Genomic DNA, 25,124 nt, shown 5'->3' on the forward strand with positions numbered 1-25,124 from the left:
CGCGTAAACAGAACGACGACAGTCCGCGTGAGAAGATTCGTGGGGGAGACTGAGCGCTTTCTTCCAGATACACTAAGAGGGGCCGTAGCTCACTGTCGCCTCTTTGGTGTTAAATCAGAACGGACGTGGAGATGGCGCCAAGAAAAACTGAATCGTCGTCGGGGTCAGCTCGGGGGTCCTCGATAGGAGCACGAGACAAACAGTCGGCATCACTGTGCTTCCTACCAGACTTATAGACGATGGTGACATCGAATTCCTGAAGTCGAAGGCTCCAGCGTGCAAGCCGTCCCGAGGGATCTTTGAGGCTCGCCAGCCAACAGAGCGAGTGGTGGTCGCTGACGACCCCGAAAGGGCGGCCATATAAGTACGGGCGGAATTTGGTCACTGCCCACACAACGGCCAGGCATTCTTTTTCGGTGGTGGAATAGTTTGCCTCAGATCGTGACAAGGTGCGGCTCGCGTATGCGATTACGCATTCGAGACCATCCTGCCACTGCACAATGACCGCACCGAGGCCGATGTTGCTGGCGTCTGTGTGCATGCAGTTCAGTGGCGGCCGACTCGTCGAAGTGTCCAAGGATGGGCGTACTTTGGAGACGAGTTCGGAGGTCTTCAAAGGCCTTCTGTTGCTCCAGGCCCCATAAAAACGGTTCGGAATCTTTCGTGAGGCGGATAAGGGGCTCAGCGATCTGGGAGAAGTTCTGCACAAAACGCCGATAATAGGCACAGAGACCCAGAAAGCGACGCACGCTTCGCTTATCGGTGGGCAGAGGAAAAGCAGCCACGGCGGCTGTCATATCGGGGTCGGGGCTAACCCCTTTCGCCAACTCTTCAAAAGCGAAGTGACACTTTTCGGGCTTCAGGGAAAGACCGGCCGACCGAATTGCTTCGAACACAGCGCGCAGGCGTCTCATGTGCGCTTCGAACGTATCAGAGAAGATGACAACGTCATCCAAGCACACGAGACAGGGCTGCCATTTCAGATCGGCAAGAACGGTATCCATCATCCGCTGGAAGGTGGCAGGAGCCGAGCACATGCCGAAAGAGAGCGCCCGGAATTCGTACAGACCGTCCGGTGTAATAAAGGCGGTCTTTTCACGGTCGCGTTCGTCCACCTCGATTTGCAAATAGCCGCTGCGTAAATCTAGTGATGAGAAGTATTTGGCGTGGCGCAGCCGATCCAGGGAGTCATCAGTGCGCGGCAGAGGATAAACATCTTTTTTTTTGTGACTTTGTTTAAACGTCGGTAATCAACGCGGAACCGTAGGGTTCCATCTTTATTTGCTACTAGAACAACAGGCGACGCTCACGGGCTCGTCGACGGCTGTATCACGTCGTCCTGGAGCATTTCTTGAACACGGCGGCGAATGGCATCACGCTCCTTTGAAGAGATCCGGTAAGGCGGCTGACATAACTGCCGCTGGTTGGCGTCGACTATAATTCGGTGCTTTGTGAGCGGTGTCTGCCTAACCTTAGAAGTCGAGGCGAAGCAGTCACAGAAAGACTGGATAACGCTTTCGAGGCAGCGTTTCTGATTAGACGGGAGGTTCGGGTTCAGGTCAGTTTTTATGGGAGTGGTCGGTGCCTCCACTGATGTCGAGGCTTCGGACAAAGCGTGCTGTCCCGCGAATTCGCCGAGTTCTTCGAAATACGCAATAACTGTTCTGCCAGGCAAACACTGAGGTTCGCAGCCAAAATTGGTTACCAAGAGCTCGGTTCAGCTCAACAAGTCCGCGAGCAACACAGACTTGCCGACCAAGGAGCAGCGACATGTTGGTTTCAGCGATGTCACAAGTTCCAGTGATGTCGCAATCTACGGTAACAAACATGCTAGCTCTCGACGGGAATAATACATGGTCGTTAAAGACGCGTAACTTAGCCCCGTTTGGCTCGGGATCGCCGTCAACAGGGGGTTGAGTGGAAAATGACACGACAAGCTCCTGAAGCTTGATGACAGCACCGTACTCCCAAAGGAAATCCAAACCAAGTATCAGGTCTTTGGTGCACTCGGGCAGCACAGCAAAACAACCAGGGAAAGTAGCACTGCGGATCTGGATTCGTGACGTGCAGAATTGGCGTAACCACATGGCCGCCGGTGGTGCGGATCTGGGGTCCAGACCAAGGGGTCAGCACCTTTCTGAGCGCCGTGGCTAGCCGACTGCTCATTACAGAAAAATCGGCGCCGGTATCCACAAGTGCGGTCACATCGCGATGATCGGCGATAACTGGGATTTCGGCAGACACCAGTCGGTCGCAGCACGTCATTGTCGTTGAGGTCGTCGGGTGAGGTCGTCGTCCGTCGGATCGTAGCCGCGAATCGTCGGGTGGAGGCTCTTTACTTGATCCGATAGCGGCGGCCCTACACCAGGGGGACGCCGTCTTCAGTTTTTCCGATGTGGGCACGCGCCTCTGAACTGGCTAGAAAAATACGGGCGGCTTGGCGAAGAAAACCGCCTGGGGGATGGCGACCGGGACTGGCGTCGCTGCGAGGTCGTTGGCTGCACGTTATCGTACAGATACTGCTCGATGTCCCGCGGCCGTTCTCCGTAGCGTGGTCGAGGTGCGTAAGGTGAAAACCCCCTTAAGCCCATTCTGCGGTAGGGGCAGTGGCGGAGGATGTGACCGGGCTCCCCCCAGTGGTAGTAGACTGGTGTATGGTTTGGCGTACGCCAAACGCACGCTTTGCTCATGGTGGACAGGGGCTCCTGCGGTACGACGGGTACAGCTGCAGTTGGGTACCGCGGTGAAGGCACAGGAGTGACGGGGGAAAAGGCTTGTATTACTGGCCCAGGACGACTTTGTAGTGCTTGACTGTATGCCATCACATAGGGCGCTGGTTGCGGAGCTGGTGGCGACTGAATAGCTCGCCGGACTTCATCTCGGACCACGTCCGGTATGGCAGCCACGCTGGCCTGTGGAGCTTCAAAGCGAAGTTTCTCGAGTTCTTCGCGCACCAGGCTCCTCACAAGCTCTCGAAGCTCCTCAGTGGGTAGCGACGTGGGCGTATAGTGGTGAGCGGCTGCTACACTAACCTGACGGCCGTAGTGCGCGCCCCGTTCTTGCAGAGAACGCTCCATGCTTGTTGCCTCCTTGGCAAAGTCGGCCACCGTTCTTGGCGGGTCACGTACCAGTCCAGCAAACAATTGCTCTTTGACGCCGCGCATTAGGTGGCGTACCTTCTTATCCTCAGGCATAGCAGGGTCGGCGCGATTGAAGAGTCGCGTCATGTCCTCGATGAACATGGCGACGTTATCGTTCGCCTGCTGCGACCTCGATAGCAAGGCGATTTCAGCCTTCTCCTTTCGCTCGCTGGTGTTGAACAATGCTAAGAGCTCTCGGCGAAATATCTCCCAGTTAGTGAAGGAAGCTTCGTGGTTCTCATACCACGTCTTGGCCGAGTCCTGTAGTGCGAAGTACACGTTCCGCAATTTGCGCTCGCCGTCCCACTCGTTGAAGCTCGCCACACGGTCAAAGCTGACGAACCAGTCTTCGACGTCCTCAGAACTCTCTCCGTGGAATCATGGGAGCGACCGAGGCGTGTGAAGGACGAACGGCGGGGCATTCCTGGAATGCTGACTTGTCTGGCTAGCCGTAGCGGACGTCATGGCCCTTGCTGGTCTTGCGAGTTGGCCGAACTCTGGTTGTAGGCCTCGCAGGCGGTGGCTCGCCTTGTGGACTGGTGTTGTAACCACGCGTTCAGAACTGACGTCAAGAGTGACCTCGAGGTCAGCGTACATGGATCGTTACCCAGCGGCTCCACCAAATATGTCACGAATAAACTGTCGAAGCACTCAAACCAGGTTTAATTAGACGTGCCGGGCGTGCAAGACAGCAGGGAGCTCGAGCGAGGAAGAAGATAAAAACCTCTAGCCCCTAGAGTGCGCAAGGCACGGCAAGTCCCATTTAGAACAGTTCGGCCGCAGTATGGCGCCACTGGATTCATTGGTACGGTGGCAATATGCCTTTCGTCATGGATCCAGAAAGGAAAGCAGTAGCGCCGAAAAACACACACACAGTAGAAGAACGGCATAAGACAAGCGCTAGGTAGCGCTTACGTCATTATTATACTGTGTGTGTGTTTTTTCGCCGCTGCTGTTTTCCTTTCTGGATCGAAATGAACCATCTAGCCCAAATAGAAGTTCTTCTAAATCGTCGTCATGGGCCCCATGAACAACTTGTCGCGGAAATCCGAGAGCTCCACCACACAGACATCAACAAAGGGCACGACATTGTTGACCAACGGCTGCCAAGACACAGCGGCATCGCAGGGAACCACCGCGCGGACAAGGCCGCGCGAACTGTTCACCATGAGGGCGATTGTGTGTCCGTCTCCATCTCGAGAGCCGACGCAGCGGGTAGGCTTATACCACTGTCGCGGGACATCACGCTTGCCGCGTGGAATTCAGGCCAATTCTCGCATTCGCGTTTAAAAACCTTGGACCCAGACCTGAAGCTTCGGCTTCCATCCGGCATACCACGACGTGAAGCAACTTTGTTGTGTCGCCTGTGGCTTGCTGTAGCTTTCACTAAGCACTACTCCTTCTTAAAAGGTATGGCTGACAGCCCTGCATGTGCATGTGCGATGAGACTATAGCCCACATTCTTTGTGATTGTCCTGCCTACAGCGTCGAAAGACAGTCTCTCTGCCGTGCCCTGGAGCATCTAGACCTGCGACCACTGACGGAAATGAAGATTGTCGGCCACTGGCCACGGCGGTCGACGGCGGTGAAGGCCTCCAAGGCACTGCTCCGCTTTTTGAGGACTTCTGGCCTGCACGACAGCCTGTGACTTTACTGAACGCTGTGACTTCGCATAGTGACTAATTTCCTGCAACTGTCTTTTCTTCATCTTTTTCTCCCCTGACCCCTTCTCCCCGTGCAGGGTAGCAAACCGGCTATTTTCCTGGTTAACCTCCCTGCCTTTCCTCCTCCTCCTCCTCCTGCTCACCCCTTATCCGTAAGGATTTATTTTTACACCCGAAGGGGAGTTTTGTTTAATAGCATCGGAAGAAGGCCACGTGCGTGAAGGGACACGTCGTCCATAGCTGGCTGGTAGTGGAATAAATCACAATGTAAAAAAATTTAAATTACTACAGCTACTCCTTTACTACCTCCCCCCGTCCCTCAAGATATTTAGACACCACTACCCCCTAATTTGACTTCGTGGGGAAACCCTTTTGGCGGTTGAAGGTGCAAAAATTACAAGGAAACTGACGCAGACCCGCACAGAAGGTGCAAAGGAACCTGCGACAAATTTGAAATCTAATGCAATCGCATTGCACTCCTAAGGTGACCCAAGCGTCTCCATACATTTTATTGCTAGCCTTATTGTTCTGTGTCCGGTGTTCGGGGGTGGATACTAATCTAAATCAGAAAACCTCGCTTGTCGCTCAGTACACAGCGTACTTCAGTGTGTCTCTGCGCACGCAAGGCGCCCAGACGGATTTCGTGGTTGTTATTAGCTAGTGTACCGCATACGGAGCCACTCCAGGGCCATAGCAAGATGGCTTTGGGTCAGAGGGACAGGACGCGTGATTTGCTTCGACCGAAAATAGAGAGTCGTGAATGACCCGAAAATCGGCGCATGCTACACTGATCTAACAGAAGGTCGGATTGACCGAGCAGCCATGAGGGACGGCTCTGCTGCTGACGGAGTTCTCAGAAAGGACCTAACACGACAATGGTGCCAGTTTTCCGCTAGATAGCACAGCCGTCGAGAAAGCACGCTTTCCACCACCTGCCTTCAACGTAACATACGCGTGGAATCGAAAGGAGAGTTCTTATTTCGACTCCCGTGACGAACAGTTCCTTCAGCCTGGATGACCCTGATTTACCACATCTTTTCCGGGTTCTAGAAAAGAAAAGAAATTGGTTTGCCACGGGCGTAGCATATGCGTGCATAAGTATAACACACAGGGTGGCTGCACTCACACCAGCCTCCGCATGATCTTGAGCAAGTTCTTGATGACCAGAGCGCGCACTCGCGTGCAGCTTCTCACGGGCCCCCAGTTGGACCACGTGAGCAGAGACTCCGGCACGGGGCACGACTGCACGGGCACAGCGGGCGCCAGCCGGGGACGAGGGTGCGGCGACCCCGGCTTCTCCTTGGGTTCGCCGGCGGCCGTCTTCGGCTTTTCTTCGGCCGGCAGCTCCAAGGCCCCGCATATCTGCACGGGCAAAAAAAAAATCACAGACGATTCATAAAGCACAATATGAGCTAGAATTAGTGTTCTGCCTTGACGTTGGCAGGTCGCGTGATCCAGTCGAACACTCACCGTGTGCCACACCGCACCCCGCACTGGACTCTTTCCACCCGTCGACTCTGACTGGCGGCCGCGGTTTCCCTGTCGCAACTCGTTGCTTTCCACCAACTCGCCCCTATCCACTTTCTCCTCGCTCTCTGATTCCCTCTCGCCACTTCCCTCTCTAAACGTTTTCTCCTCTTCTCTGAGGGTTCACAGGTCGCCGTCAACGCTGGACACTTTTTCCGCTAATGGTGGTTCCAATGCTAACGCATCAAAACGTATTGCTGTGCGTGCCAACGTCGGCCATGTTTTAAGGGCCAGTGAGGACAGCTCTATACAGATTTAGCTCTTAATGAAAATTGATTGCTTCGCTTTTTGTGGTTCTGTTGATGTTTTCCTCGGTAGCAAAGACGCGTTTACTCTTCACTGACAGGAGTTTCCGGGTTCGAACCCGACCGCGGCGGCTGCGTTTTTATGGAGGCAAAACGCTAAGGCGCCCGTGTGCTGTGCGGTGTCAGTGTATGTTAAAGATCCCCAGGTGGTCGAAATTATTCCGGAGCCCTCCACTACGGCACCTCTTTCTTCCTTTCTAATTTCACTCTCTCCTTTATCCCTTCCATTACGGCGCGGTTCAGGTGTCCAACGATAAATGAGACAGATACTGCGCCATTTTTCCCCAAAAACCAATTATTATTACTATCAATTACAAAATTGTTTCCAATAGTGGAACATTTTTTTGGTCCCGCTCGATCCAAACTCACGCCGTTAACGACGAAGGGACTTCGTGATAAAACGATAAAATTCCAGGAAAGACCCACCCGAAATACCACATTCATTCTGAAATAATTAAGTACTCACCATTGTCCTCTGAGATATATCTCTTAAAACACTGGCGAAGTTCCTTATGGGGAAGAGAATAAAATAAATCGACGACATCAATGATAAAACCAGAACAAGAAGCCCGGTTCTCATTCAAGAGAAACTTCACAACGGCCTGCGAGTTTGGTACAACAAAGGGGTCAGTGTTGACCGATGCTTATTAAGGTAAAACGATGCCGATTTTTTGTTTTATCTAGACAAAAGCTATGTTTGGTGGGATGTTTTTAAACAGGAGTACGGAGTATGGATTGCTGCCAAAACAGCGCCAGCTGTTAGCAACATTTTTCTAAGTTATGTTGACAGAAAAGCAGAGAGTGACATAACTGGAAGGTTTGTTCGAATTTCCCGATACGTGGATGATTTCCTGGTTCTATTTCGGTTCTTGGATACTGAAAGTTTGCCTGAGTTGTTTGATGTTTTTTTTTTCTCGGCGTGGTTCAGAACTGATGCTGACACAGGAGGTCCCTCAGAAAAACGTCTTGATATTCTTAGGTTTAAAGTTGACTTTCTTGTCGAATTATGTGTGCTGACAGTATGCTCCTAGGAGTGCAGAACCTCTTGCAAACTACAGGTCTTGTTATTCCAAACAGTAAAACCCGTAATGTTTGGAAACCCGTAATTGTTGCAGGATGTATTAGGATGGCTGTCGAAAATGTTGTGTTCATCAAATGTTCATTAGTCTTGCAGCCCAAGCCCATAGATGCAGGGAGGCTGGTTTCCCTGACTGCGTACTTATCGCTAGTGCGGATAAGGTTCTGCGAGCACTGAAATGTTCAGGACAACCCTAAGAAATTGATGAAAGGAGTAATATTGCTGTCATGCCTTATGTACACGCATTGTCGCACCATTTTAAGAGAGTGGGGGCCAAGTATGGCATGAAGGTTATTTTCTCTGCTCCTGATAAGCTTGGTTAGTAAGGGGCAGCAGTTCAGAGAAAGCAGGAGGGTTTCAAATGGAAGAGCACTTGCAATCGGAATCATGTGAATACGTATATTCATTGGAGAAGGGGCGTTGCCCACCAAATACCGTTATCGTGCGGCCTTATGTACATAAGCCAAACATGCCATTGCATTAATATTAGGCTTATAAAGCATGCAAATTCATTGGAAAAAAAGACACAGACATGGCAAAACATTGCAGTGTATGTAAATGCGTACTCTTTTTGATGACATTGAGTGATTATTTTTTATTAATGACAAGATCACCAGAGAAGTCGCTGAACCTTTCCATGTCATCAGAAAATCAAATGGATGCGTTAGCAAAACGTCTCTAGTTTTGTCTGCAAAAGAAATGACCTTGCTACACAAAGCGTAGCATGGAAGGCGGGTACAACACTTGCGAATGTTGTGGCTTTTTGTAATCTTAGCATCAATGTATGATAGTGTGCATGTGCGCCCGTGTTTGTATACATGTATAAATTGAATTCCTATCTCCTAATAAACCAGTTTTAAGTTCAGCGCCGTGTTTGTCTCTTCCAATATCTGGTCCTGTTGTCTAGGGCTGTTGAAAATAATTCTTGTCACCAGCCAGAGGCCGCCGACTGCTGTGGCTCTGGGGTAAGAACGAAAAAACGCCGACCCAACATGAACTGGATCCTTCAATCGCTAAGGATCAAACAAGGCGTTTTCGTAGCTCGTTTTTTCAGGCCTCCAGAGCCGGACCAATTGCAGGCTTTTACAGCGCTAGCTACTAATCAGAAGGTACCCATGCAAAGGGCGTTTTTCGTCATCGTCGTAGAGAAAAAAATTCCGGAGACACTTCAGCTCTGCCCTAAGGCTACAATGCGATAGCGTTAATGGCTTCCTTCAGCGGCCTGGGGTCCTCTTTGCATATCACTTCGCACACATGGACACTGCTCTTTTATTTTTAGCTATTTTTATTCACCGCAAGACGCACAAGACTTCGCTTTAACCAGGTCGAACGACCGTGCCACGGTCGCCTAGGGGCAGCGTGTCCGACTCGTGATCCAAAGGGCACGGGTTCGATTCGCAGCTGAAAGCAATTTTCTTTTCAGCGCAATCAATTTACTTCGCATTCTTATATCTCATAATGACGTTTGCCTCGCGTTGCGGCATTACAATCCCAATTTATTTGACGTTTTCAACGATTTCAGTTTCATGTGACCTCACAACCAGGTAGATACTCAACCAATGGGAATTTCGTTATCACACCTCCGGGGTCGCCGCTGTACGTCCGCTCTAATGCTACCGCGTTAAAAGCGTACATGCAACCGAGCGAAAGGGGGGAAGCAGGCCCCATCACGGGTATCCCGCACAGGCAGCATATTTATGTATGTGATGGTTATCGCATACCAATTTTAGGCCTGATTCTCCGCATTACTATCTGTGCAAACGCAATTCAACTTTTTATTGCGAGAGCAGTAGCAGTGGCAATTGGCGAGCATATTGACGTCACCAGTGTGGAATCTCAGTGAATGAAGCCATCCAGAAGCACCACCCTAGTTAGGGAGATGCCGACCGACGTCCTTCATCCACCTCCCCACCCTTGGCCACCTACACCCTTGTGACAGTGCGCTGCAGGACTCCAGGCCTTCGCCATCTTCGGCGACATGTTCCCTTTGTGGGACACCGGGCGCGCTTGAACAACAGACTTATGACGCCATGAATCTCCAGGTGTCGGGAACAAAGGCTCATTATAGGTCTGATGATTGAAAACCTGGCCGTCATTCAACTTGTCAAGCACTCCCCAGCAAGACAAAACTATTGGCCTATAATACCCTTGTAAGGCCAATTCTTGAATACTCTAATATTGTCTGGTTTCCCTCTACTAAACAACATGTAAGTAAACTAGAACAAGTACAAAGGAAGGCAATCAGATTCATTTTTAATAAATATAGCCAAACTGACTCACCAACTGACCTACTCCAGAAAGCTGGTATGCTTACCTTGCAGAAGAGAGCCAAACTAGCACGTCTCAGATTCATGCACCAGTTGCTCAATAATCAGCTGCATATTGACACTTCTACATATTTATCCTTTACAGATACCAGGCCCACACGCCATAAGCACTCTCATACTTTAAACGAGTACACTTTCCGGACCGACTGCTTTAAACACTCATTCTTCCCGCTAACCATACGCGAATGGAATACCCTTGACCCAACCATCACAAGCTGCTCATCATTAAATAACTTTGTAGCCCTCGTCGAACACCAACTGGGTACGGAATAAATGCTTTACGCACCTTTGCATATGTACCCGCCTTCCAGTCAGGCACAGATCGTGTTCATTGTGTGCGCATTTCTACATGTTCTTCCGTTGCATTACCTTACATTTTTGCCCTTCATTTTTAAAATATTGATTCATTGGCTTCCAGTGTCTGTTCTCTGTTCCTTGATTACTGTTGTCTGTTCCGTCCATTTGAAAGTTTATACACTTTTACTTCTATTCTTGAGTTCTTGTTAAACATCTTACCCTCACAACGCTGAGTGTTTACCTTTGTGTTATGCTTGCTTGCCTTATTGTGCTTATTTATTAGACTGTTCAACTTATGCCCTTCCTGTTATAATCCCATATGGGATTGACAGTATGTACCAATAAACAATAAACAATAAACAATGACAGATAAGAAAAGGCCCGGGACAGTGGGAAAATGCGCGGGAATACGGAAAATACAGCAGTCTCCGGCGCTGAGAGGAGGGCGAGGGAGACGCTCCAGCCTGGAAAACGGGATCGCCCGAATGGGCAGAAAAAACACGATAAAAAAGCAGTCAGCTTGGTCGCGAGCAAGGCCCCAGACGACACCGCTGGCAGTCGGTCCTCTGGATCGCCAAGCGACCAAGTTTCCGGGGAAGAAGACAAGCCTGAATGAACGAACAAGGTCCACTCCGCGGCCGCTCCTTTACTTCTGACCAAGACTCCGGCGCCAACGCCACAGCATGTAAGCTTGAGCTCCCCAGTCTCTGCATCATGTACTCGATAATATGTAATTCTTGACTATATCTATTTTGTTCTGAGTCTAGCGGTGTCTCTGTCTCTGTCCCATGCGTACCCCGCGCCATATGTGGAGTCGTCCCACCCTCCAGGAACGCCATCCACAAACATACCACCCAACTCTGCCTTCAGAAGCACCACCCACCTCTAGCCCACCTGTCTCCACCCTCCACCATGCCCCCCCCCCCCCCCCTAAAAGCCCAAGCAGTAGCGGAACGAAACATATTATATCGGTCAGGCATAAGAGGGCAATGCAGTCAGCCGCCTTTGAGTCTATCACCCCACATCCTCCTGGGTAGCAGGTTCTATAGGAACGTCCTCTTTGATGCCGGCCGGCAACTGCGTCGGCTATTCGACCGCAAATCAGCCAGTGGCAGGCACAGAGCAACGCGCAGTGCTTTTTTTTTATCCTGCTCGCCGAGGATGGCTTCAAGTTCTTCCCGAATTCGCGCTTCCGGGAGTGCTCTGCTGGGACGAGAGGTAGAGGGGAACAGTTTACGCTTAAAATGCAGACACGGAGACCTCGGTCGACGCCACGACTGCTCCTAATTTACTGCGGCAGCCTTCGCCGGTCCCTGAGACGTACGTCTCCCCTCCTTCTCACTTGGCTGACGATCGTTTCCGAGCGCCTTCCGCCTCGTCCGCCTCGCGAGCGGGGCTGGCGGATCCGCCCAACACCACCTTGACTTGACAAGGCCTGTTCATGTCCTCCTCTCCAGACTGCCTACGTCACGCTAGTTGTCCGATTCTCCTGTTGCCGGCAGGCGCTCTCGCGACGGGGGGACGGGGCGAGTCAAAAATTTTTGACAAGTCGGAACGTGTTTGCCACCCGCCTGTCCTTGCTTCCTCTGGTTAGGTTCAGTGCTGCGTCGCACTGCGCTGACATTCTTTTTGCGCTCTTTTCGTTTTTGGTGAAGTGTCTTATTTTACTATCTTTGCGTTTGTGTGCGATCGTGCTTGTGTGTCTGTGTGCAGAATAGTTGCGGAAGTGTTGCGTGCAACAATCCTGTGGCTTTGAGCAAAAGCAAACGCCTCACTTTGTGCGACATGGGACGGTGTTGTGTTCCGGGATGCCGCGGGAATTACGACAATGGGCCCAAAGTGCGGGTTTTATCTTTCCCCAAGAATGAAGGTCGGAGGCAATCCTGGATTAGAGCCATTCCGCGCAAGGATTTCACACCCAGCATACACTCCAAGGTGAGCAGACGATATTTACTTCATTACATTGTGCATCGCATGACTCGCGTTCTCGCTTAGTAACTCTTGAAGCAATTAAGTATGGTTTGTGGTCAAAACGTTCGCAGTTTTATTGCGCTTCCGGAAGGACAATGCGGTGTAAACGAGCAGAAATATTCAGGACAGTGTCAAACTGCATCATAACAGATGTTTCATAAAATAGTGTGTCCATGTATCGATGATAATTCAGTCGTTTTCACGTGTGGCGCAGGTTTGCGAACTTCACTTCCAAGGGAGTGAACTCATCACGAAGCTGTCACATTTCGATGCAGCGTCGGGAAAAACTGTGACAGTTGACAGCGAGAGGGTGCACCTAGTGCCAGATGCCGTACCGTCGATTTTCCCTAACTGTCCAGCGTACCTGAGCACAAGCAGTACTCGTCGCGAATCTCCAGCCTCTAAGAGAGCACGAATGGAAGACGAGGCCTTGAGCAAGGCAATCAAGAACTCCATAGACACAAAAGGAGAAGAAGAGGAGAGAAATGCAGTGTCATCACTTGAAGACTTGAAGGGCAAACTTTCTGCTGTCTGCAATAGTCAGTTCTGGACCGTCAGCGTCAATGATCGCTGTGTAATGTTTCTCCGCATCGAGGATAATCCTGCACCGCATGTTAGGTTTTCCGTCACAGTGTTTGCTGATCTCTCAGTTTCAGTGTCAGCAGGTATGATTAAGCTTATTTCATTACCCTGTGGACGCTCAGTGCCAGATGCAGTGCGTGACACCCGTACGTTGTCCTTAATGCTCGAGCAGCTAAAAAATCACATGACGGAGACGCCAGAAGCTACAAGTGCATCAAAAACAACGAGAGTGCTGCAGCAGATCGGCTCCTTGCTCAATGAACTGTCTGAAGACAACGATACAACCAAAGAACAAAGTGCCTTGTTTCGTCTTCTAAACGAGCAGATTGCTCTCACACTCGCTGCCCCCATTCGTCGATACAGTGCTGAAACTTTAGTGTTTTCTAGCATCCTGCACTCCATTTCCCCGCACGCTTATAACTTTGCGAGGTCGGCGTCGATGTTGACGTTACCCCATCCTTCAACACTGCGCCGCGTTTGCTCCAAGTATGGAGGCGATCCAATGCAGGAACAAAACCAAGCCCACTTTCTTTCCTACATCAAAGAAAGGGTGAAGTGCATGGAGCCGCACGAAAAGACTGTAGTGCTGATGCTTGATGAAATTCACATCAAGCCGTACTTCGATTACAAGGGAGGCAGCATAGTAGGATCATCAGCCAATTCTCAAGAAGCAGCCACAACGGCCCATGTTTTCATGGTTCAGTCGCTCCTGTCAGCCAACAAAGATGTGATACACATTCTGCCCGTTTCTAAAATGAACTCCGAAATCCTACATGAGTACTGCAAGAAGATAATTTTGGAGGTGGAATCTATGGGCCTTAAAGTCATAGCTGTAGTTACTGATAACAACTCGCTCAATCGGAAAATGATGTCGCTTTTCTCAAGGAACCATGAAGTGAACATTGTTTATCCCCACCCAGCCGATAAAAGCCGTCCTCTTTTTTTTGTCATCGACCCTGTGCACATACTCAAATGCGTCAGGAATAATTGGATCAACCAGAAAAACGAAGGAACATGTTTCTATTTTCCTGAAATGAGCCTGTCTGGAGAACTGCCCGTAGGACCTCCCAGAATGAAAGCTGCATCGTTTGAAGCCGTGCGACAGCTTTATTCATCGGAGAAGACATCGCTCTTAAAGTTCGGCTACAAGCTAAATGCCAAAGCAGTCAATCCAACACCTATGGAAAGACAAAATGTAAAGTTGGTTTTAAACGTCATGAACCCGTTTATCGCAAACGCACTTGAAATGCGTGGCGAAGCCTTCCAACTCATGAGCGCCAATTCAACAGCCCTCTTCATCAACATTATAACGAACTGGTGGAAGGTCGTCAACGTAAAGAGCCCTTCCAAAGGTCGCCGACTGAACGACTCCCTGCAGAATCCTGTGACTACGGTGGTGGATCAACAGCTGACTTTCCTGAACGGCATGGTAGACTGGCTGGACGCTTGGCGCAGTGTCAACATGACCAGTGGCTGCATGACGAAGGAAACACATACTGCTTTGAGGCTAACTTGCTACTCTCTTGTTGAGTTGTCGCGTTACTGCCTAGAAGACCTGAAATTCAGGTATGTTCTCCTAGGCAAATTTCAGACAGACACACTTGAGGATCGCTTCGGTCGATATCGTCAGCTTGCTGGTGCACAGTATCACATTTCTGTGCGACAGCTTCTCGAATCAGAAAAGAAAATTCGTCTACAAAAGCTGCTGATGCTTCCGCAGCCAGAGAACAACAGCGCGAGCGACGCGGAAGAAATTCCGCAACACAACTTCTCCGTGCTGGTCTCTGATGAAGAAATTTCCAGCCCGAAGCACGACATGGAAGTCGTCGCCTACATCGCTGGATACTGTGCCCATTCAGCTCTCAAGAAGGTGTCTTGCACATTTTGCCGCAGCGTTCTCATTCTGGAGAATCGGGATATAGAAGTTGAATCCACGAAAATGATTGCCAACTTATCAAGGGGAGGATTAAAGTTCCCGCAACCATGCACTGTGCATATGGTGCTAATTACAACCCTTGTTGTGGAAAAACTCACCACGGGAGAAAATGCAAATTCTTTCCTCGCATCAGACAACCAACGTGCCATTGTCAGCTCCATTTCCGCCTCTATTATTGGAGATGTTGATCCAGAAACGTGCGAAAATGGACACACTACAGAGACTCTCGTGCGACAGGTAGTGCGTGCTGCAACGAACGTAGCTTTGAACAACTTTTGTAGACTACAAAATGATACGATTCACAGCTCTGCACAAAATAAGGCTGCAGAGAGAAAGATGAAAACATTAAGCAAGAAATGAAAAGGGTCAGTTCTAGCCATGCTTTCCAATAAAGCAATTTGTACAAACGCATTTGTGGCACTGTTTCAGTACGCTGTCGTAAAGACTAAAAGCAGCCTCACATATTCGCGTTGCATGCCTTGGAGTCGCAAACACTATATTCTACTACAAAAAAAGAAAAAACGCACCCCGGTTTTTTATTCTAACAAGCACCCAAGATATATCTAACGCTAATGCGTGGCGACCGAAAGAGCGGCCGAGGGGGGGCTGCCGGGCCACTGGAGTGACGTCACGGCCTCCGTGGAGGGGACTTGTCTAGTCTAGGTGGTGTTGATCCGCCTCGTTCGGCGAACGGATGGAAAGTTGGTGAACTTCAACTTTCTGGCGGACGAGCGCATCCGGCCGGGGACCGGATTGCAGCTATTGGCTGCTTTTCCCGTGACGTCAGTGACGTCTCGAGCCCCTCCGCCCTCCGCCTCGGTTCTGCCCTGCCGGGGCAAGATGGCCATCCGTCGACTGAATTGGGGAGCGCGGCCTGGGCAGTGGCAGCGATGTCGCGAAGCATATTATATTGTACACATCTTGATATTACCAGTGTTCAGAGCGACTGCAAACTTCGCCGCGTTCAGCAGTGGCGAGCGATAGTTCCACTAGTTGAATTCTGTAATCATCTCATCTACGCTGACGGAGTTGACAGAGCGCCGCTTCAAACCGATGCAAAGCCTGTGCAGTGGCGGTGTCACGAAGTGTTTATTTCGAGCTGTTTGTGGTTGTTGTAAGCGTTTGTAATTCCTGCGAGGATCATCACGGACAGCGGCGAGTCACGGTGAATTTCTTGTGCGTGCATGAGCTGCATAGCACAATGACAAGTGTCCGCGTAGTGAACGTGATTGCGATCGGAGCGAGTGCTTTTACGTCAAGGCAGAGAAATGTGTGCCTGCGAAAGCTGACGACGGACGCTGTGCTTTCCGAATGCTGAAATGATCGTGGCGTTGCGCAGCTAGTCGCATTCGTTGCGATGGTTGCAGTGATCGCTACCACACTACGTTATTTCTGCTACGTATCCATTACCATTTTGACTGCGATTCGTGCGGGCACTGCTCGAGTACTGCCGTGTGTGCGACGTGACACAATCTTTGCTGCACGGCCGTCGGACTGTTTTCCGCGGCGACAAAAGCAAAGCTGCCATCCCTTTGCGTCTTGGTGCTCCATTCAATACATTTTGTGATTATGGGTGCTCGGGTTACGAGTGGCCGGCGGCACTGTGTGACTTGTGTGAAAACATTGGTGTGCAGTGCAGATGTATCTTCGGGGGCGTCATTTCTTTTTATTTCCTGCCGGCTGTGCAGATATTTGTCTGCAATAAATATTTGCGCGATGAATGGGTGACTGAACACTTCCTCTAGCCATTTCGGTTTAGGTTTTGACATGGTATTACGCGATTACGAACAAGAATCATTGCCGCATTTAAATCACGGGTAGTTCACAGTGTAGAATCTCACATATGTGTTAACTCATGAGTCTACTTTTCAATGAGCATTCTACTCTGTTATGAAAAAAAAAAATAACTGGCAGCAACTTATGGGGTAAAAATTGTCCACAGAACAAGTTGTGCATAACAAGTCTTGAAAAAAAATATATATATATTAGGAAAATATTTCCCCATTGCTTTTTTTACCTTTTTGCTTTGACAAATTCTTGGCAATGTGAAGTTGAAGTGGGATCTTGGTTTCCACTGTAATCAGAAAAATTCGGTGACCTTGAAGAGCCTCATGAACCGCGACACTGTTTGTTGTTGATTTTACTCACGGTCCCTTTCGATCAGGAGATCAGCGGTACGAAAGTGGATGTGTGCACAATGCTATTGTTGCAGAGCAGCTCGTGAACTCTACTTTGCTGTTATTAAGTGGTTATTCACCAGCACTCCCTGGGACAGCCGCACCAGTTTGTTTAACAACACAGTTTCGAAGCCTTGAGAAGGTGATGTCAGAATGCACATGCACCTTGCTACCTTCATTTGCCTGTGACTGCGTGCTATGGACATGATTACTTGTCTGCTGAGTGACGGCGATGGCGAGCACAATCAGCTATGTATCGACAGTGTAGAACGCTTCCAAGATTTCCTTAATCCTCCTTACATTTTACACTAACAAAAGTTTATTTGCTGACATATAGACGCATATTTGAACCTTCCCCAGTGATCGGCTAGGTTGTCTGGCCCACTTATCCTTTCACATTTGTGTGGTCACGACAGTGCCAATTCTGCACAGATTCAAAGCTACAATAGCAAGGCTTATTTCAGTTCTTTGAAATGTGCTAAGCATTGTTGCATGGTGGTTGGTTCTGCAATACCGATGTTGCCCTGTTTCTGAGAGTCGTGTAGTATCAATGGAACCACTGACCTGCCAAGGCAAAGACCACATTTAATTTGAACCCATTCCTTTACTTGAATGAAATAGCTGTTGCTGCTTGCATTAGCAGATTCCCTGCTTTGCACTGGTGCCTAGTTCTGTTCTTGCCCGCTGTGCATGCCTGAATCAGGAGTGTTGCATTTTTCTTTTCTTCTGCGGTGTACTCAGTATAAAAAGTGCTAACCTAGAATTGCGGGCTGCGGGTAGGCATACGTGAGGTTATAATATAAGCAAGCGATGCTGTTGTTTTAATTTTAAGCAGGTTATTTCATTTTGTGCAATGAGCAATCCAAGCCAGGATCTGAGTCGCCGAGCCCTGACAGGGATTTTTACACTAGAAAGAGAAGCTCTTTGGCAACCAGAAAGTGTGTGAGCTGGTTAGAAGTCAGTGTGCCTGGCAGTCCACGGGTTAGCATAACAGTCTGTGCAGACAGTGGGGCAAGCATTGTGATGGCAATTCCAGTGTGCAAGATAGGTATATGATTCAGGCAGCGTTCGATTTATCTGCTCAAATCCAAAATTTTAAGTCTTTCCCCTCTGCACATTAATGGGACAATAACATATGCAACAATGGGCCGTACGCATTTTCACTCTGTCCACTATGATCAGCAAGTTTCTATGTTAGCAAAGCGTAAGTGCATTGAAAAAAGTTTTTCCCCAGAAACACTGCTAATAGTATGAGTCCATATTAACGAGGACTGCACTTATGAGGAATGGCTGTATATGTGAAAGTATGGTTAATTTTTTTAGTTCTGATGATGACACATGCAATTAATCTGTGTTATTTTGAATATGAGACTAAAGAAGTACATTTATCTTGCAACTTATGAAGATGATTGGAAGGATGTGTTGTATGGCACAGCAGTTTGTTGGTTGAAGAATAGCGATTGGCTTTACCTGACACCACTTAAAACAGCAGACTGCAAAATGAGCCCTGTAGAGCTGGTAAATGTATGTTAGGAACAAAGTCGACGGAAAACAGCACCACTACACATAGTAACGATTCTTGCTCTGTTGTCCTCCTCCCTTAGCGCAGTTTCAATATGCAAACTTACTGCCGGTTCACCCGACAGTACACCCGTACCAAGTTTTGTGAAATTTGTAGCAAACATCAACGGGACAGGAAGCACAGGAAGCACGGTGTACGCATATCTAGTGCATACTGTGCAGATAGCTTCCTGCCTCATCATAGCTTGGCCCCTCTATGTTTCTTACCCATCATTACCCAGCACCTATGGCCCTATTTATGCCATTGTCATGTGCTGCAAATCACCAAAAACATTTTGTACTCTTGCCCTGCTAGATTGTTTTGGCCCATTAAGTTGTTTCATCCAAATTGGCAAGCTTTTAGAAAACATTCCTGCAATAGCCAACTTGCTCTTGTTCTTCACGACATGCACTTTGACTGCAATATCCCCTTCGATGCTTTTCTTCTTGGCTTTGAAAAAGCATGTGATTCCCTTATTTATGTATGGCTTTTTTTGTCGTGCTTTAACCTGTATCCAATAGCTCTAAACTAGATCCAAGCCAGCCGTCGGCAGATTTCCCTTGCCAATCCTTAAGCATCCTGCCTTTTCCTGCAGTCTTGGATATCCCCCAAGGCATTGCCCTTGAGCCTCAGCTTTTTACTGCCTAGATTATGGCTTTCCCTTCAGTGTTTTGTTACATGCCTTCACTGATGGCTATATAAAGGGGTCTGCCATCTTGCAATAAATACCCATGTTTTAGTTCTCCAAGACAACATTTTGCATGCTCTAGAATGGCCTGTTTGCTAATGTTACTAAGAATGTGCTCACGTCTTTTTTTATTGTCAGCAAAACTACATTTTGCCTACTTATAAGGGCTTACCGAGAAAGGTATTTTCACTGGATACTGGTTGAAATACTCAGCCGTTCACATGGCTCGCAAAGTAGCATGGTCTCACCTCATAATGCTTGTACGCCCTCCCACAGCCTAGGATATTTACACCATAACATGTACTTAGCATCGCCGTCTTCCAAGTTACTTGCGTTCAGATCCCCTGTGTGGCACCATCTGGCACATGGCACAAACCGAACTTAACTAAAATCCTAGAATGAGTTCAGACCTGAGCCCTTGTTTTATTTGCTCAGACTATTGTTGAAGCTCCAGTTTCACAGCACCAAAGGTGTATCTTCAAATTTCTTCATGTCAGGCAGAAACTGCAGGGTTTTTTAACTCTTTACCATCACATAACCAACTAATCTGTTCTGACTCATCTTTCCTTCTGCACTAGCCGCACAAGTACTGTTGTGCCTCAGTTAGCTCATGCCACTGCATTTCAAGATTGATTTTTGTTTTTGCCTCTAAAGGCTGGAATGGCCTTCCACCTCACAAGGCTTACTAGCCTCTTTTCCTTTGAGCTGGTCACTGCAGAAATCCACCCAGCAAATGATGATGTCCATCCACTGATCAAAGTGATTTCCCCAAGGCAGAGAATATTTGAAATAGGGGAGTAAATATTCATTAATGTCCACCCAAGTGCAGTCATAAGGCCATAAAGAAGAGCTACAAAGCTTTCCTTTGTAGCCGTATGGCTGTGCTTGGATTCTAATGGTTGATTACTTCTACACAAAGCTGACCACTCAAGTATTGTCATTTAGTACTATTTAGGTATAATAAATGTTAAAATAAATTGTTCTAATGAAGTGCTTAGTCGCTTGCTCAGCTCGGCAAGCCAATGCAATGTTCTCTTACGCGTAAGAACTTTCCTCACAATCTATTTCAAGTAATATTGGGGCACATTTACACAATACTTTTGTTGGACGGCATACAGTTGCATTTACGCTTACTTGCACACTGTTCAAAAGCTAGGTCTAGCCAACTGAACGTGTGCAATCAAAAGCTACGCATGCATTATTGTGCCTGTCTAGGTCAGATTTTTCTTGGTTTCTCTCTTATAGTCTCTTCAGCTAAGCAACACACCGCCTTCATAACATGGCTCAGTGAGAATGCTACGAATGCATGTTTATGCATGTGACTTTTATATATTCAGGATAGTGTTAACAGGGCTGTTGGTTCATCTTGAACACAAAAGCCGTCAACTTCAATTTGCAGCAAAGAGACACCAGTAAAGACAAAAGTCATCACTGCTTTTCTGTTTTTTTTTCGGCTTTCTTCGGCCTAACTTCAAACTGGTCTTTTCCAAGTTTCTGATGCCTATCGATGCCTCAATTAATTTCATTCTTTCAAAACCAGACTTGCAGTGAAATAGATATATTTTGCTGAAAATGTTGACAGTCAGCAACTAATAGCACACTCTTTTTAAAATTCAACACATGTTGAGTTGTATAAACATCAGTTAACAGTGAGCAATGCTCACTTTTGCTAGCTAGATTGTGAACTGATCACCTTTACATTCAATCAGTCTATATTTTACTAATGAGTGAAAATAACTCTTAAACATTGCTTAAAAGTTGTATCAGAGAACATACGCATATATGCCTGTCACATACTTAAATGGCTCAGTTTTTATTTCATTTTATTGTGCAACATCATAGACCTCATCCTGGAAATCCAAGTTTACAAATTCTTCTTGAGATGTTGGTGTTTGCGCGAGATAAGCAGATTATAGGGTCATAGTATCCTGTTTCCCTGACTGTACAAAGTATTCTTTCCCAGCCTAAGCCAGGAGCCATTGCAATGTAAGCCCTCCAAATCGGTTCTTGCATTTCCTCTACCTGTAATCCACTTTACTGGCTCCCACATCTCATTATGTTTATAGTAATAGAAAGACATGTGTAGACTTTTATGCAATACAAAGGCACCCATATTGTTTTCCACTCACAGCGACATTTGAGAATGCTTTGGAGTTGAACAAAGTATATGCCAGCTTATTTTGTACATGGCCACAATGACATGGCCTTCTGCAGATCTTTCCATACTTGTTTTCAATTCTGTAGTCTGACTTGTGCAACGGCAATATCAGCTCATGAAGATGTGCTAAAGGACTACCTGATGGCCCGCTGTCTCTGTGGAGAACAAAGCGCCTTGCACTACAACCAAGTGATGCATGTCTAAGCCCCTTTGCAGCCACACAGTGCTATTTCTATTTTGGATTTAATAATAGACTGAAAAAGAACAAAAATAAGTCACTATTGTTACATTGTCACTGTTCTGTAAAATGTAGAACTGCTTTAATTAGAACTGATTTTACCTGTTCCAAACAACTGGAAAAGTCATAATTTCTTATGTGCATTTGTGTTTGACTGCAGTGTGCTAAAATGTGAATTTTTAATGCATACACAATTCAGACACACACAACTTATATATTGAACAGATAAGCATGTCTTTTGCATTAGCAGTGAGCTGGCTGTATACGTAGTTGGGGGTGGGGGGTTTGTTTACATATTAAAATGACAACTGTGCAAAAGACAGGCCAACAGCCGGCCGATTCGGTCTGCCAAAACCATGTCGTCGTGATGTCTGGCTCTATGTCACACTGCGCCGACGAAAACAGTCGGTCGACTGTCGGCGTCGGCGCCACGTCTCCCACAAGACGACAGTTGGCCGATGGTTCGCCAATTCCCATGTCACACCAGCGAGACAACGTGCGAGACCTCCCGCCGACTTGGCCCTTTCTCGTTCTCACTCTTGTCATTTCCTGCTATGCGAAATTCATGGGCCTGGACGCTTCATTTTTAACTGTTTTAAATAAATCTCACCATAGTAAAACAAACTCTTAACACTCGTGATTATATGAACCTATATTGAGTGCAGCCCAGTACTGAGCGGCACTTATTGCTGGGTCAGAAAGGCATGGCTCGAAAAATAAATCCAGTCGCTTGCGGGTAAACAAGGCAGGAGAGATTATTTAAAACTAAAATAATAAAAAGAAGAAAAAATTCCCGACCAAGCGGATTCGAACTAGGAACCTCTGGAATGCGAAACTACTGCTATACCCACGACACCATGGAGCACAGAGCAATCCGCGGTTTTCAGAGGTGCTGATAAGAAACACTCAGCAGTGTGACGATAGAACTAAAAAGCAGGCGACCCATGTGCGAAAACTCGGCCGGCGCGCTGCACCGGTCGCTGCTTGCGAATTGTAGCCCCACTGCAAGCAGGGACACACGGAGCAGCAAGCATCGCTGCGCCGCTCGACTCAAGCACTCGAGCTCAAAGCGTACGCTTTGCCACTCGCAGCGGTCTGGTCTGATTACTGCTTGGCTTGGTGTTGAAGTTCGCACCATAAAAGACAAAATAGAAATATTATCAGAAAGACCGCCTGCTATACACGAGCAGCGACAAAGCATGCTTGCGCTAGTAGCGAGATTTCGGCAACGGCACCGACTGCGGTCGCGCCAGGCGACGAACTGCGCTGCTGCCTGGCGCAGCACACGCCGCTTCGCGAGTAGCCTGCGCTATAATATCTCTTAATATCGCTTTCCTGTTAGCAGTATAATCTTACCATAAACTAAAGTTATGGTCAATTTTCGCGACACCTTCGGCTGCGGAGCCAGCGGACCGCTGCGGACGAAATGCGAGCCGGACCGCAACGGCGGGCCAGCGGCAGCTTGCGAGGCGATTCTGGCGAGAAATTTTGCTCCTATCAGAGTTGTTGCTTTTACCAGCAACTCGGTGTTGATCAACGATCCTCAGGAATGATACATTTGGCACATTTCTCTGTCTGAGCGTTTATTGCTTACGTCAAAAACAATCTTAAGCTGATTTTTATTACGGCGGCGTACGGTATCCAGGCTGGCCTGCCGGCGAGCAGGCTCGGTTTACTTCACGTTCGCACCAAAAAAGACAAAACAGCCATGCTATCAGAAAGGCCGCCTGCTATATTCGAGCAACGACAGCATGCCTGCAAAACAGCCGCGCTTTCGTCAACGACGCCGCCTGCGGCAGCTCCAGTGCGACGAACTGCGCTGCTTCCCGGCTGCCGTGCTCGTCGCTAAGCCTAGCTGGTTTCGCATCGATGCCGCAGCTCAGGGCGCTTTGGAACTAGCCAGCGCCGTAATAAAGAAACTTCTCTAGTCACCCCTTTACTGCCAACCTGTCCCATAATAAAAAAAGTTATGCTCGATTTCCGCGACGCCTTCAGCAGCAGCTGGCGGCTGAAATTTCCTTGTATCGTAGTTATCACATCAACCAGCACCTTCGCATTGGCCAACGATCCTCAGTAATGATACTTTTTGAACATTCATCTATCCCAGAGCTTGTTATGAACTTAAACAAACAGCACTAGAGCGGAATCGTGTTCGTGTCTGGTGAATGTTTTAGCTCGGCGACCGATCTCGCGTCGATACGGTCGGCAGTCTGAGTTTGTCGGCGTCACGGGCGTCAAAGCACGTCACACTACGAAGACATCTGGTCGTCGGACGCGTTGGTGTCGTTGTCGGCCTAGTGTGACAGGTTGGTCTGCCACAGACACGGTGTGCCGACCCGGTCGGCCGATCATCGTTGTCGTGTCGAACTAGTGTGACAGGCCCCTTAGGAAAGGCTGCAAGTGCCATTATTTTTTTCTCTGTCAGCAGTGCATTAACACTGCAGTGTGCAATTTGGATAACTGACTAAAATATTAAGTATGTAGTCTGAACTATTTGAAAAACGTGATTATCCCGGTTATAATTACGGTCGGTTGATAGCAGCCTGTACTGTGACCTGACCATATATATGGAGAATTCGCAATAAGAATTGCGTCGTTGTTCTGAAATCCTGAGGGTTGCCTAACTTTCAGAGGGGGCAGCCTTCTGTTATTTTCGCAAATCGTCGACCGTTGTGAAAATATCGCGATCAAACGAGGAAGAGTTCGCGATCGCGATATTTTTTGGTGTCTTGGATATAAATGGTCTACATGTCGTTTCCCACACATATCACAGCCGACCACGATTGTACCTTCGACGAAAATCCTGCGGCAAAAAAAAAAGCGTTGACGGAACGGATGTCTCGATTACGCCGCAATTAATACGGGCTATCCCTACTGCAAGATATCTGCGTGTTTTTCTACAAGCATGCATGCCTGTACCGCCGCACGTGATTAGACGACAGGCACTGCCGGGCGCGCCAATCGGAATGCTGGGACCATCCGCCTCGCTCGCAAGCGCCAAAGTGATCGTACAACACCTTTCCGCCTCACGTCCGCCTGGCGGCCGAAAACTGGCCGACCGCTCGCGAAGCGGACGAGGCGGAAGGCGCTCCGAAACGATCGTACAACGGCGCGCAGGACGCGCGGAACGGCGGGGCCAGCTGCACCTGTGACGTGACTCAACTTCCGATGTGGGTAGGCTCTTTAAACCAGCTTTTCGGTTTAACAGCGACAGCGAAATCGAATTGAAAGAAGCAGTGGCAAAGCCGGTTGCCCTCTAGAAGTACCACCCAACACCCACCTCCAGCCTCCAAAAGCGCCACTCATCACCCTACCACCCACCTCCACACACCTTCACCCGCTAGAAAAATTCTCGCGTGTGTGAAGCTCACACTTAGAGTAAACAAATTCAGTGGAGTGAAAGCATGAAAGCAATCACTGAAGTTACATGCAAATGCTGTAGCAACTTGCTCGTATCAGTTTGCGGATGTGACTT

The 25,124-nt window shown here is 48.4% G+C and overlaps 1 protein-coding gene across 3 annotated transcripts in view; it reads right to left on the reverse strand.

Moving 5' to 3' along the window:
- Positions 1 to 25,124, reverse strand: part of LOC144096599 (ABC transporter G family member 23-like) — a 90,617-nt gene that overhangs the window by 38,930 nt on the left and 26,563 nt on the right. For all 3 annotated transcript variants that reach the window (XR_013306784.1, XM_077629407.1, XM_077629406.1), the window contains exon 7: positions 5,931 to 6,166. Coding sequence is in view for 2 of the 3 variants with exons in the window: in XM_077629407.1 (XP_077485533.1) it covers positions 5,931 to 6,166 (236 nt within the window). In the remaining variant the exon portion in view is untranslated. The remainder of the gene's footprint in view (positions 1 to 5,930; positions 6,167 to 25,124) is intronic.

Source organism: Amblyomma americanum, chromosome 7, assembly GCF_052857255.1.
Source record: "Amblyomma americanum isolate KBUSLIRL-KWMA chromosome 7, ASM5285725v1, whole genome shotgun sequence".
In the NCBI taxonomy this organism is placed as follows: Eukaryota; Metazoa; Arthropoda; class Arachnida; order Ixodida; family Ixodidae; genus Amblyomma; species Amblyomma americanum.